Source organism: Brugia malayi, assembly GCF_000002995.4.
Source record: "Brugia malayi strain FR3 genome assembly, contig: Bm_v4_ChrX_scaffold_001, whole genome shotgun sequence".
Classification (NCBI taxonomy): domain Eukaryota; kingdom Metazoa; phylum Nematoda; class Chromadorea; order Rhabditida; family Onchocercidae; genus Brugia; species Brugia malayi.
In genome coordinates this window covers 2,831,768-2,845,178 of record NW_025062479.1, presented here as the reverse complement: position 1 = coordinate 2,845,178, position 13,411 = coordinate 2,831,768, and the positions used below count along the sequence as shown (strand labels likewise).

General features: G+C 33.4%; 4 protein-coding genes across 4 annotated transcripts; 2 read left to right on the top strand and 2 right to left on the bottom strand.

Annotated features, from left to right (window-relative positions):
• Positions 1 to 3,195: 3,195 nt before the first annotated feature.
• Bm13548 (Uncharacterized protein) lies at positions 3,196 to 3,913 on the top strand (the record flags this gene model as incomplete). Its single annotated transcript, XM_043073383.1, has 3 exons — positions 3,196 to 3,288; positions 3,482 to 3,601; positions 3,686 to 3,913. 3 exons carry the CDS (start codon positions 3,196 to 3,198, stop codon positions 3,911 to 3,913), a joined length of 441 nt encoding a protein of 146 aa, XP_042929317.1.
• A 91-nt stretch (positions 3,914 to 4,004) lies between these two features.
• Bm17910 (Uncharacterized protein) lies at positions 4,005 to 5,744 on the bottom strand (the record flags this gene model as incomplete). Its single annotated transcript, XM_043073382.1, has 4 exons — positions 4,005 to 4,339; positions 4,437 to 4,595; positions 4,702 to 4,929; positions 5,462 to 5,744. 4 exons carry the CDS (start codon positions 5,742 to 5,744, stop codon positions 4,005 to 4,007), a joined length of 1,005 nt encoding a protein of 334 aa, XP_042929316.1.
• A 1,058-nt stretch (positions 5,745 to 6,802) lies between these two features.
• On the top strand, positions 6,803 to 12,182 carry Bm17908 (Uncharacterized protein; the record flags this gene model as incomplete). Its single annotated transcript, XM_043073380.1, has 8 exons — positions 6,803 to 7,045; positions 7,390 to 7,478; positions 8,343 to 8,611; positions 9,144 to 9,371; positions 9,478 to 9,636; positions 9,734 to 9,860; positions 10,034 to 10,346; positions 12,099 to 12,182. 8 exons carry the CDS (start codon positions 6,803 to 6,805, stop codon positions 12,180 to 12,182), a joined length of 1,512 nt encoding a protein of 503 aa, XP_042929314.1.
• On the bottom strand, positions 10,160 to 10,877 carry Bm17909 (Uncharacterized protein; the record flags this gene model as incomplete). Its single annotated transcript, XM_043073381.1, has 3 exons — positions 10,160 to 10,387; positions 10,472 to 10,591; positions 10,785 to 10,877. The coding sequence occupies 3 exons, from the start codon at positions 10,875 to 10,877 to the stop codon at positions 10,160 to 10,162; spliced, it is 441 nt and encodes a 146-aa protein (XP_042929315.1).
• Positions 12,183 to 13,411: the final 1,229 nt, after the last annotated feature.

Sequence of the window (13,411 nt, the reverse complement as noted above, 5' to 3'; positions counted from 1 at the left end):
ATTATAGCAGAGAATAAGAGCTCCCCAGTATTAAGTAATGAAAGCGAGAGAAGGACAGAGAGAGAGGGAACAAGACTTTTGTGCAAATTACATTACAAATTCCATCATATTTCCATCCGCTCTCAACAGATCAGTAATGTTTCTATCTCTTGTCTAATGAATATTGATGACAACGAGCTGGGCGCAGTGCAAAACCTCAATCCCATTGACATTGAAATTGGAACGAAACCAGGACAAATTGTTTTCCATAAAACAAAAGGAAGGAAGTCTAGCGGACTTCTAACCACTTTCCATTAATTAAATTTCCAAATCAATATATGCTATAGTTGGGATCTCCAACTATACAATCACTATAACTCTCAAAGTTCAGTCAGTTTTAAATAAATTATAATACTATTAAATAATTTTGAATTACAGTTGATTAAATAATTTCGAGTGGCAGTTTGATTTTCGAATAGCAGTTGATAAAATTCAGGAAAATGAAGTCGATGCTTAAGGTAGAATGAGCTGCTCTATCGTAACTAAAGTACTTAAAGTTATTAATTATGTAGTCGTTTTGTCAGTGTTTTTAAAAATGAACAATATGTATAAATGTTGTAATATTACAAAATTACAATAATTATTTGTTCTAATATTCGACTTATCGATTTTATACTACTTTAGTTTTATTGATTGCTTATGTAATTACGACAACCTAATAAGGGAAGTATAACGATGTTTAAGTAGCATCATTTGATATGCTATCACAAACGTTTCATCATAGAATTGGCAGAAAGAAACCTGACAAAGAACAGCTTTCTTGATTGTACTTGAGATATCAGGTACAGTTGTCGTGAAAGAGAAAATGGAAATGGTATATGACAGTTTTATTGTCAATCAAATCATTGCAATGATACATTGATACAAGCTCATTGTTTATAACTGATGTAAGACTGTGTTGTGATGAGCATTTCTAGCATCAATATATTTATTAGTTAATTCAATTTATATTTATTGAATGAATTTATTTCAAAAGTTATAAATGAGAAACTTCAACAACTATTTTGATCAATAAATAATTAAATAAAGCAAGTGGGAGAAATGCTTTATTCACTTTACTAAAATCCATAAATGAGAACAATTAATAAATATCTCCATATCGCCGAAATCTTTTAAATCAAGCATGTATTTAAGAATGAATAGTTGGGCCTTATTTCCTATCTACAAAAAAGTTAATATAGTTAACACATGCAGGCTTTTGCAAAAGATGAATTCAAAATATAGTACTGTAATCACTTAAAGCTAAGCATAAAACCCATTTGTACATTGTAAATAGATATATTAGATAATTGCACCTAGAATTTCATTTGCTATTTAAGAAGAAATTTATAACCTTTCACGATTGAAATACCATGTTGTCGGCAAAAAAGGCCGAAGGTACTATTACGGTAACTAAAGAATGAATAGGGGGATTGTATATAGTGTATATAGGATCTTGTAGTTAATAAGGAACAAAGGAGGTCGCTAACAAAGGAGTCATCCTAACAAGCAACTAAGAGAAGGGAAAAGCATAATGAGACAATAGACATACAAAGGAAACGATGTGGATATTAAACCAGAACAAAGAGGGGTTGTCAGCGATATAAGGGGAGTAATTTCTCGATACGGATATTACATGGGGTCGACTAGTTGAAAAGCGGTGGTGTTAGGGCGCGTTTAGGTTGTCGCGAATTATAATTATGCGAAAACATCTATCTAAAATAATAAAGAATTTTAATAAAAATTAATCATTTTTAGTTTCATAATATCATAAACTAACCTCTTATGATTTATTACTCATGAGATTTTGAGTAAAATTTATTGTTAACATTTCCAATTCTTAACGCACATGATTTTATCTTAGACACGCCCAATCTTCACTTACATAAATTTAATTCTAATAAACAAAATTATTCATGGTCATTGTTGTCGACTACTACGGATTGGGCGTGTCTAGGATAAAAATCATATGTGTAAAGAATTGAAAGGGTTTACAACGAGAAGATTAAAATGAAAGCTAATTTCAATTTTACAGAAAAAGTATATGTGTAAAGAATTGGAATTGTTTACAACGAAAAGAAGAGATGATTTATGATAGTATGAAATAAGTTAGAAGTTTCTGCGAAATTATAATTCGCGACACTCCCAAAGGGGGAGAGAAATTGTTTTAAGAGGTAATTTTGAGAGAGTGATTTTGAGGTATATAGTTAAATGTATGGAGTTTAATAGGTGGGATTTCTTCTTTAGTTAGAAATTGAGTGTGTGGTGCTTCTATAGGGAGAGTAATGATGGTAGTTTGATTTGAATTTCGTTTTGAAGTACTACAAAGGAGAGATTGAACTAATTTAAATTTCCACTTAATAATAACTAAAATAGTTAATAATGTCACGATTATTATACAGATAAAAATCAATTTTCAATGTGTTATCAGGTTTTCAAATTCTTCTTCTATCGGTAGAACAATTTCACTGAATTCCCTTTCCATTTGTTTGATAATTTCTTCTCCTTCTTCAGAGATTTCTTGCCAAAAGAGTTCATCCTTCATCTGATGTGGTATTGAATTAATTGTTTTTTGGGTTTGAGTTAAGATTTCTAATTCAACGTTAATTCTTTCAATTTCAAAATTGCTTATTAAACTGCCTCTGAATTCGATATTTTTGATTGCTAGTCGTCCACATTTACAAGGAGTTACCATCAAATTTCCCTTAATTCTTTTAGCTATTACATCGTTTCTTTGAAGTATTAGTTTCGTGACAAGGGTAGGATTGCTGATTGATAGCCATTTGATCAAAAGTAATAGGTTATTTCTGTTTCGGCAACTTCTCTGCTGTGTTTCTTTGAGTTGTTGAAGGAATTCTTGTCTTAGTGAATCAGAAAGGTATTGAAGTTTTATGTTTTCAAGATCGTACTTTCTATCCGGAGACTTTTCCATCATCAATAGTTTATTTGTTACTCTTCGTTTAAATTTTGTAGTAGAGTTCGAGTCATCTTCAACGTCTAGTTCAATAACTATGTCGCCCTGCATTAAAATTGGAGAAGTGAATCTACAATTTTTGGTGTTTAATATAAGGGGGGGGGGGTTTATCAATTATAAGCGATGCTTGTATCTCATCGATGATGAAGTGGTTGTTATACTTTGTAGCCTTGAATCTTCCGATCTTTCGATGGATATAAACAATGATTGGTCGTATCATTGCTATTCCATATGATAATGCTAGTATTCGTTATGCATTCACCCTTTTGTGTCGAACAGTCTTTTATATCTTCAAGGTTAGAGACTAACCCTTTTCCATCGTAGAGGAGAATTTCTCCTTGAGTTAATATGAAGTTTGACGTTGACTGAAAGTTAACTCCTAACCATCCGTAGGAGTATTGTATTTCCTTATTCGTTATCCATTGATTAGGAGAAGATTGAATTAGTCCAATTCCGTTCATTTGTTTTCGAACATTTAAATATCTGCAGAATTGTGAGGAAGTAGTAGACGTATGGTCTGATACTACCGATAGTGATATTCTAAGAAAAGCTTTCGTGCATACAGTCCGTGTAATGTTGCTACATTTTATAGCTGGTATTCTTACATGGGTGCGTGTGTACACATTCACTTTGTGATATGTAGCATTTTTGTGAATAATTTCTTCACAATTCCATTTTTCAGGAATATTAAAGGGTACTCCAGTAATGCAATTACAGCTGTTGTTAGCTAATACCTGTCTTGGTATTAACGACATCATCGTTATCAATGATAAAGTTTTTATCAAAAGATTAGACTTGTCTTTTGCATCGACTGTAGTTTGTGATTTTTTAGCACTTCTGGTTCGTCGAGCAATGGGTTCTTCCGGTTCATCTTCCACCTTTTCTTCTTTATCTTCAGTAGCATCTATTTCCATAGGATAAAGCATATTTATTGATCGATCGAATTGTTTTCCATTCGGTAATTGTATTGTTGCACTCCTTATTTTTCCATCCCATCCTCGATTAATTTTTATTATCCTTGCAAATTCCATACACCACGAGGTACTTCTGGTTCATTTAGTAATACTATCTCATTTTCATGTGGTACTCTTTTTTCTACTATTCTAGGTGATTTTAATTCTCTTTGAGTGCGTTCTCTAAGGCTTGTAAGATATTCTTCTTTCCACAACTTCCAAAAGATATCTAATGTGGTAAGAGTAGTAGCCCAATACTTGACTAACTTATCTTTAGTCTTTATTGTATAAGGGGTATATTCATCTTGATCACTATCATAATTTATTGGTAGATCTAATGAAGCCATAGGTGATATAAAATCAATTGCACGAATGATTCTGTAGTCGTCAAACCCTACATAAGTTAATGGATTCTCTTTCCTTTAGAAGTTTTCTTCCTATTGCTCTTCTTAATGCCCTTTTTGTGAGTCCTATAAGTCTTTCATATACACCACCACTCCATGGTGCTCTTGGTGTAGTATTTTTCCATACCATACCCTTTGTAGCCAAAAAATTAGCGTTTTCTTCCATAATGGTTTTGAATACCAGTTGAAACTGGCTTGCATTATCGCTTAATATTAATTTTGGATATCCACGTCGAGATAAATCTTCTTAAAATATGTAAAAAATTCTCGGCAGATAAATTCTCCGCCATTTCTAGATGCACCGCTCTGGTAGTGAAGCACGTAAAAAGTGCTATCCATCTTTTGACTAGACCAATATTAGATTTGACTGAAAGAGGACCCATATAATCTAGGCCGACTTGTTCGAAGGTTCTGGATCGTTTTACTCGTGTTTCTGGTAAACTTGGCATCGCTGGCAGTTTAAACGGTTTAGCTTTCCAGCGAATGCAATAACAGCATAGGTTTATGATTCGTTTTACAGCAGCTCTTCCTTTCGGTATCCAATATTTTCGACTTAATTCAGATAACGTATGTGCAATACCTGCGTGATATAATTCATTATGCTTGTGTAAAATAATAAGATCAGTAATATAATTATGGTCCGGTAAATATATGGGATATTTGCTTTTTGTCCGTTAATTCTGAATTTTCCAGTCGTTAATTTCAATAAATTATCACTTTCATCTAGGTATAGATTCCATTTTTCCTTTTCGTCCTCCGTTAGCATTTGTGATTGGGCATGTTTGATCAGCATGGTCTCTGCTATATCGTAATCAACTTTAGTCATATATTTCTTTTTTACGGATAATGGTTCTAGCCACACTAATTTCTTTTTGCAGGTTTGTTTAATAAATCTAAAAGTCCAAACAGTTACTCGAATTGGTTTTGTCCAACTGCTGAAGCGACATTCGTCAATAAATTCAATTGTATCCCTTTTAAAGTTTGGGTTATCTTTGTCAAATTCAAAGCAATAGCTTCTGCAAATTCATCGTTTCCTGAATAGTGAAGTTTACACTTTGGCCATTCAGATTTCTTGAGTTCCAATCATCGAGGTCCTTTCCACCATTGTTTACAATTTTGGAGTTTAAGTGGTGATACTCCTTTGGTGGCTATATCTGCTGGATTTTGATCACTTGGTATGTATTTTAATTCGAAGTTAGATTTCCGTATTTCTTCGATGCGATTTTGTACAAATCTGGGAAGCAGCTTTGTATAGTTCTGGATCCAGTAAAGAACACATTTTGAATCTGTCCACAAAGTAACTTCATTATTTTCAAGATTTAATTGTTTCAATACGAATTGAGCTGCTCTTACTCCAATTAGTACAGATAATAATTCAAGTCTAGGAATTAACATACCTTTAATTGGAGCAATTCGAGATTTAGCATAAATTAAGAATGAATTCGAATATGTGTCTTGATATCTATGATTGAGAATATAAATAGCTGCAGAATAGGCAACTTTCGAAGCGTCAGTAAATATGTGGAATTCTGTTAATTGTGAAGTTTCCATTATAAATCTTGGCAGCTCTGTTATATTTGTTGGCCATTTTTTGATGAGATTTATCCACTGTTGAGGTAAAATTTACTCCTTCACCAAATATTAATGTAAATCTTCCTCATTTATCGCTCCCTACTTTCGATGGAGACCCTAGACAATGGCGACAATTTTGGAGCAGTTTTAACGCAGCAGTCCACACACAAGCGATTCCAGAAATACAAAAATTGAATTACTTGTACTCATGTCTTAAAGGAAAGGCTCTAGAAGCAATATCTGGATAATATCTGGATATGATATAGCTCCAGAGAATTATGAAGTCATCAGAAAACTGCTCAATGAAAAATATGGCGATCACTCAATAGTAGCAACATTACTATACAACGAACTCCAATCAATTAAACGAAATGAAAGAGAATGGATTGGAACAATTGAAAATATAGAACGAGTACTACGCCAGTTAGAAGCTTTAGGAGAAAGCCTCGACCACTCAAATATCGAAATTTTGATCGAGAGCAAGTTGCCATTATGGATATTAAATAAAATATATAAACATAAAAAGAAAGACATGTCTTGGTCAATTCTCAAACTAAGAAACTTTTTAACAAGTTTAGTCAATGTGAATGAACAGATTAGAAACTGTCAACATTCACTCACTTAACTCAATATTAAATCTACAACTACCAAACTGCAACAAAAACAACGATACAATCCCGGAGGAACTTCAGCATTGTCGACAATAAAAGATAATCGAAATACTTCGAAAACTACAACAACGAAAAGACGACCGTGTGTATTCTGCAATCAAGATCATTGGGACTGTGATTGCGTGATATGCTCGACTGAATCGTCTCAAGGTATTAAAGAAATGTACTATTTGTCTTAAACGAGAAATCAAAGAATTAAAATCAGGGCATATGTTGGTTCAATCAAAAGTTGGTCCTATGATTGCTGGAAGTGGAGATATTAAGAAGCTTTGCAAGAACGAATTATATCCTAAAGAAGTAGTATATTCTACGAACGCCAATATTAACTCGGAGCTAGGAAATTTTTGGAAATTAGAGACGATTGGTATCCAAGAATCACCTCAAGATGATTATGATGATCAAGCTTTAAAGCATTTCAAACGGACCATCATCAAGCAGGGTGGAAGATACCAGGTTTGTTGGCCATGGAAAGACTCCAGACAAAAATTAAGCAATAATTATGGATTATGCCTGGGACGATTGAAGAATTTGATCAATCGCCTACAACATAATTCAAATCTCCATTCATATCATCAAATACTTATGGATCAACTACATTTGGGTATAATTGAGGGGGGGTAAAATCTTAATATCTCCACTTCCAGCAATCATAGGACCAACTTTTGATTGAACCAACATATGCCCTGATTTTAATTCTTTGATTTCTCGTTTAAGACAAATAGTACATTTCTTTAATACCTTGAGACGATTCAGTCGAGCATATCACGCAATCACAGTCCCAATGATCTTGATTGCAGAATACACACGGTCGTCTTTTCGTTGTTGTAGTTTTCGAAGTATTTCGATTATCTTTTATTGTCGACAATGCTGAAGTTCCTCCGGGATTGTATCGTTGTTTTTGTTGCAGTTTGGTAGTTGTAGATTTAATATTGAGTTAAGTGAGTGAATGTTGACAGTTTCTAATCTGTTCATTCACATTGACTAAACTTGTTAAAAAGTTTCTTAGTTTGAGAATTGACCAAGACATGTCTTTCTTTTTATGTTTATATATTTTATTTAATATCCATAATGGCAACTTGCTCTCGATCAAAATTTCGATATTTGAGTGGTCGAGGCTTTCTCCTAAAGCTTCTAACTGGCGTAGTACTCGTTCTATATTTTCAATTGTTCCAATCCATTCTCTTTCATTTCGTTTAATTGATTGGAGTTCGTTGTATAGTAATGTTGCTACTATTGAGTGATCGCCATATTTTTCATTGAGCAGTTTTCTGATGACTTCATAATTCTCTGGAGCTATATCATATCCAGATATTATCCAGATATTGCTTCTAGAGCCTTTCCTTTAAGACATGAGTACAAGTAATTCAATTTTTGTATTTCTGGAATCGCTTGTGTGTGGACTGCTGCGTTAAAACTGCTCCAAAATTGTCGCCATTGTCTAGGGTCTCCATCGAAAGTAGGGAGCGATAAATGAGGAAGATTTACATTAATATTTGGTGAAGGAGTAAATTTTACCTCAACAGTGGATAAATCTCATCAAAAAATGGCCAACAAATATAACAGAGCTGCCAAGATTTATAATGGAAACTTCACAATTAACAGAATTCCACATATTTACTGACGCTTCGAAAGTTGCCTATTCTGCAGCTATTTATATTCTCAATCATAGATATCAAGACACATATTCGAATTCATTCTTAATTTATGCTAAATCTCGAATTGCTCCAATTAAAGGTATGTTAATTCCTAGACTTGAATTATTATCTGTACTAATTGGAGTAAGAGCAGCTCAATTCGTATTGAAACAATTAAATCTTGAAAATAATGAAGTTACTTTGTGGACAGATTCAAAATGTGTTCTTTACTGGATCCAGAACTATACAAAGCTGCTTCCCAGATTTGTACAAAATCGCATCGAAGAAATACGGAAATCTAACTTCGAATTAAAATACATACCAAGTGATCAAAATCCAGCAGATATAGCCACCAAAGGAGTATCACCACTTAAACTCCAAAATTGTAAACAATGGTGGAAAGGACCTCGATGATTGGAACTCAAGAAATCTGAATGGCCAAAGTGTAAACTTCACTATTCAGGAAACGATGAATTTGCAGAAGCTATTGCTTTGAATTTGACAAAGATAACCCAAACTTTAAAAGGGATACAATTGAATTTATTGACGAATGTCGCTTCAGCAGTTGGACAAAACCAATTCGAGTAACTGTTTGGACTTTTAGATTTATTAAACAAACCTGCAAAAAGAAATTAGTGTGGCTAGAACCATTATCCGTAAAAAAGAAATATATGACTAAAGTTGATTACGATATAGCAGAGACCATGCTGATCAAACATGCCCAATCACAAATGCTAACGGAGGACGAAAAGGAAAAATGGAATCTATACCTAGATGAAAGTGATAATTTATTGAAATTAACGACTGGAAAATTCAGAATTAACGGACAAAAAGCAAATATCCCATATATTTACCGGACCATAATTATATTACTGATCTTATTATTTTACACAAGCATAATGAATTATATCACGCAGGTATTGCACATACGTTATCTGAATTAAGTCGAAAATATTGGATACCGAAAGGAAGAGCTGCTGTAAAACGAATCATAAACCTATGCTGTTATTGCATTCGCTGGAAAGCTAAACCGTTTAAACTGCCAGCGATGCCAAGTTTACCAGAAACACGAGTAAAACGATCCAGAACCTTCGAACAAGTCGGCCTAGATTATATGGGTCCTCTTTCAGTCAAATCTAATATTGGTCTAGTCAAAAGATGGATAGCACTTTTTACGTGCTTCACTACCAGAGCGGTGCATCTAGAAATGGCGGAGAATTTATCTGCCGAGAATTTTTTACATATTTTAAGAAGATTTATCTCGACGTGGATATCCAAAATTAATATTAAGCGATAATGCAAGCCAGTTTCAACTGGTATTCAAAACCATTATGGAAGAAAACGCTAATTTTTTGGCTACAAAGGGTATGGTATGGAAAAATACTACACCAAGAGCACCATGGAGTGGTGGTGTATATGAAAGACTTATAGGACTCACAAAAAGGGCATTAAGAAGAGCAATAGGAAGAAAACTTCTAAAGGAAAGAGAATCCATTAACTTATGTAGGGTTTGACGACTACAGAATCATTCGTGCAATTGATTTTATATCACCTATGGCTTCATTAGATCTACCAATAAATTATGATAGTGATCAAGATGAATATACCCCTTATACAATAAAGACTAAAGATAAGTTAGTCAAGTATTGGGCTACTACTCTTACCACATTAGATATCTTTTGGAAGTTGTGGAAAGAAGAATATCTTACAAGCCTTAGAGAACGCACTCAAAGAGAATTAAAATCACCTAGAATAGTAGAAAAAAGAGTACCACATGAAAATGAGATAGTATTACTAAATGAACCAGAAGTACCTCGTGGTGTATGGAATTTGCAAGGATAATAAAAATTAATCGAGGATGGGATGGAAAAATAAGGAGTGCAACAATACAATTACCGAATGGAAAACAATTCGATCGATCAATAAATATGCTTTATCCTATGGAAATAGATGCTACTGAAGATAAAGAAGAAAAGGTGGAAGATGAACCGGAAGAACCCATTGCTCGACGAACCAGAAGTGCTAAAAAATCACAAACTACAGTCGATGCAAAAGACAAGTCTAATCTTTTGATAAAAACTTTATCATTGATAACGATGATGTCGTTAATACCAAGACAGGTATTAGCTAACAACAGCTGTAATTGCATTACTGGAGTACCCTTTAATATTCCTGAAAAATGGAATTGTGAAGAAATTATTCACAAAAATGCTACATATCACAAAGTGAATGTGTACACACGCACCCATGTAAGAATACCAGCTATAAAATGTAGCAACATTACACGGACTGTATGCACGAAAGCTTTTCTTAGAATATCACTATCGGTAGTATCAGACCATACGTCTACTACTTCCTCACAATTCTGCAGATATTTAAATGTTCGAAAACAAATGAACGGAATTGGACTAATTCAATCTTCTCCTAATCAATGGATAACGAATAAGGAAATACAATACTCCTACGGATGGTTAGGAGTTAACTTTCAGTCAACGTCAAACTTCATATTAACTCAAGGAGAAATTCTCCTCTACGATGGAAAAGGGTTAGTCTCTAACCTTGAAGATATAAAAGACTGTTCGACACAAAAGGGTGAATGCATAACGAATACTAGCATTATCATATGGAATAGCAATGATACGACCAATCATTGTTTATATCCATCGAAAGATCGGAAGATTCAAGGCTACAAAGTATAACAACCACTTCATCATCGATGAGATACAAGCATCGCTTATAATTGATAAACCCCCCCCCCCCTTATATTAAACACCAAAAATTGTAGATTCACTTCTCCAATTTTAATGCAGGGCGACATAGTTATTGAACTAGACGTTGAAGATGACTCGAACTCTACTACAAAATTTAAACGAAGAGTAACAAATAAACTATTGATGATGGAAAAGTCTCCGGATAGAAAGTACGATCTTGAAAACATAAAACTTCAATACCTTTCTGATTCACTAAGACAAGAATTCCTTCAACAACTCAAAGAAACACAGCAGAGAAGTTGCCGAAACAGAAATAACCTATTACTTTTGATCAAATGGCTATCAATCAGCAATCCTACCCTTGTCACGAAACTAATACTTCAAAGAAACGATGTAATAGCTAAAAGAATTAAGGGAAATTTGATGGTAACTCCTTGTAAATGTGGACGACTAGCAATCAAAAATATCGAATTCAGAGGCAGTTTAATAAGCAATTTTGAAATTGAAAGAATTAACGTTGAATTAGAAATCTTAACTCAAACCCAAAAAACAATTAATTCAATACCACATCAGATGAAGGATGAACTCTTTTGGCAAGAAATCTCTGAAGAAGGAGAAGAAATTATCAAACAAATGGAAAGGGAATTCAGTGAAATTGTTCTACCGATAGAAGAAGAATTTGAAAACCTGATAACACATTGAAAATTGATTTTTATCTGTATAATAATCGTGACATTATTAACTATTTTAGTTATTATTAAGTGGAAATTTAAATTAGTTCAATCTCTCCTTTGTAGTACTTCAAAACGAAATTCAAATCAAACTACCATCATTACTCTCCCTATAGAAGCACCACACACTCAATTTCTAACTAAAGAAGAAATCCCACCTATTAAACTCCATACATTTAACTATATACCTCAAAATCACTCTCTCAAAATTACCTCTTAAAACAATTTCTCTCCCCCTTTGGGAGTGTCGCGAATTATAATTTCGCGAAAACATCTATCTAAAATAATAAAAAATTTTAATATTAATTAATTAATCATTTTTAATTTCATAATATCACAAACTAACCTCTTATGATTTATTACTCATGAGATTTTGAGCAAAATTTATTGTAAACATTTCCAATTCTTAACGCACATGATTTTATCTTAGACACGCCCAATCTTCACGTATATAAATTTAGTTCTAATAAACAAAATTATTCATGGTCATTATTGTCGACTACTACTCTGTTAACCAATATCAATTCCTCCGATCTTCTTTATTATAAGTTTCTTCTCTCTTTTTACTGCTCTGTTTATTAATACTACGTTTGCAAAAAATAAATGCTTATTAATCTTTCTACTGTATTGCAAACAATTCGAATATCAACCAACAAACCTTTCGCGACATAGGTCGCGTTAGAGGAAAACGGTTAAAACGACGCGTAAGGGGGATTAGTTCTTAGTAAACCAATAGGACAACAACGGGGTTTAATTACCCAACTTTGAGGTAAAAAACAATCGACGACAACAACAGCAGTTTACTTATCCAAGTAGAGTATTAAACGACGTGAATTACGAAATGACGAAGAAATTCAACGGGTGGAGAAATACAACGGCAAGCACAGATATTCTGGCAATAAACAACGACGTACAAGCAAACGACAGTTACGACACTCAACGACAATTCAAGGATCAAGAAGAAAAGGGGAAGAAAACAACAATAGTCAGCTCGACCAGTTCTACTGATAGTACAACCGAAACGATGAGAAGAAACGTGATAAAATTATAATTTAAACAGGAAACAATTATATAAAAGGAATCGTCTCTTATCAAATAAAGGTTGAAATATTCTTTTTTTTTTCCTACCAAATTTTAATTATCTGGATGTGGGACGATGATATGACTTCTTGTTCTGAATGATATTGGTCCATCATCTAGCGTCGTGATTTTTTCTGACGTTTTCATATTCCGTTTATCTTTCGTGCTTCCTTCGCTCTTAGGACATTCTTTTTATCTTCTTCAGGCATTTCCGTTTCATTCGTGTCTTGTAATTCCAGTGGGTATAATAAGTTTATGGGTCCTATAACTATATTTCCGTTTTCTGTCTCTTTCCCTTTTTAAGCCTATTATTTTTGCTACTTTCCAAATTCCTCGTGGAATTCCTGGTTCATCTAATAATACAACTTCGTTTATCCGTGGTGTGTTTCTGGCCGTACATTTTGGGTGAACATGATTTGCTTAAGCCCTTTCTCTCAGTGTGGCTAAATATTCTCCTTTCCATTTGTTCCAAAAATGTCTAAAGTTTTGAGTGTATTTTTTTAGCATTGTATAAGCTTCTGTCGTAAATTTCTTCTAGCAGGATTGTATTCATCGTCGGTAAAAATCGGTAAAATTAATGATGCATTTGGAGAGATAAAATCAACTGGTCGTATGGGTTTAATGTCATCTGAGTTTACATATGTTAAAGGGCGTGTATTTAAT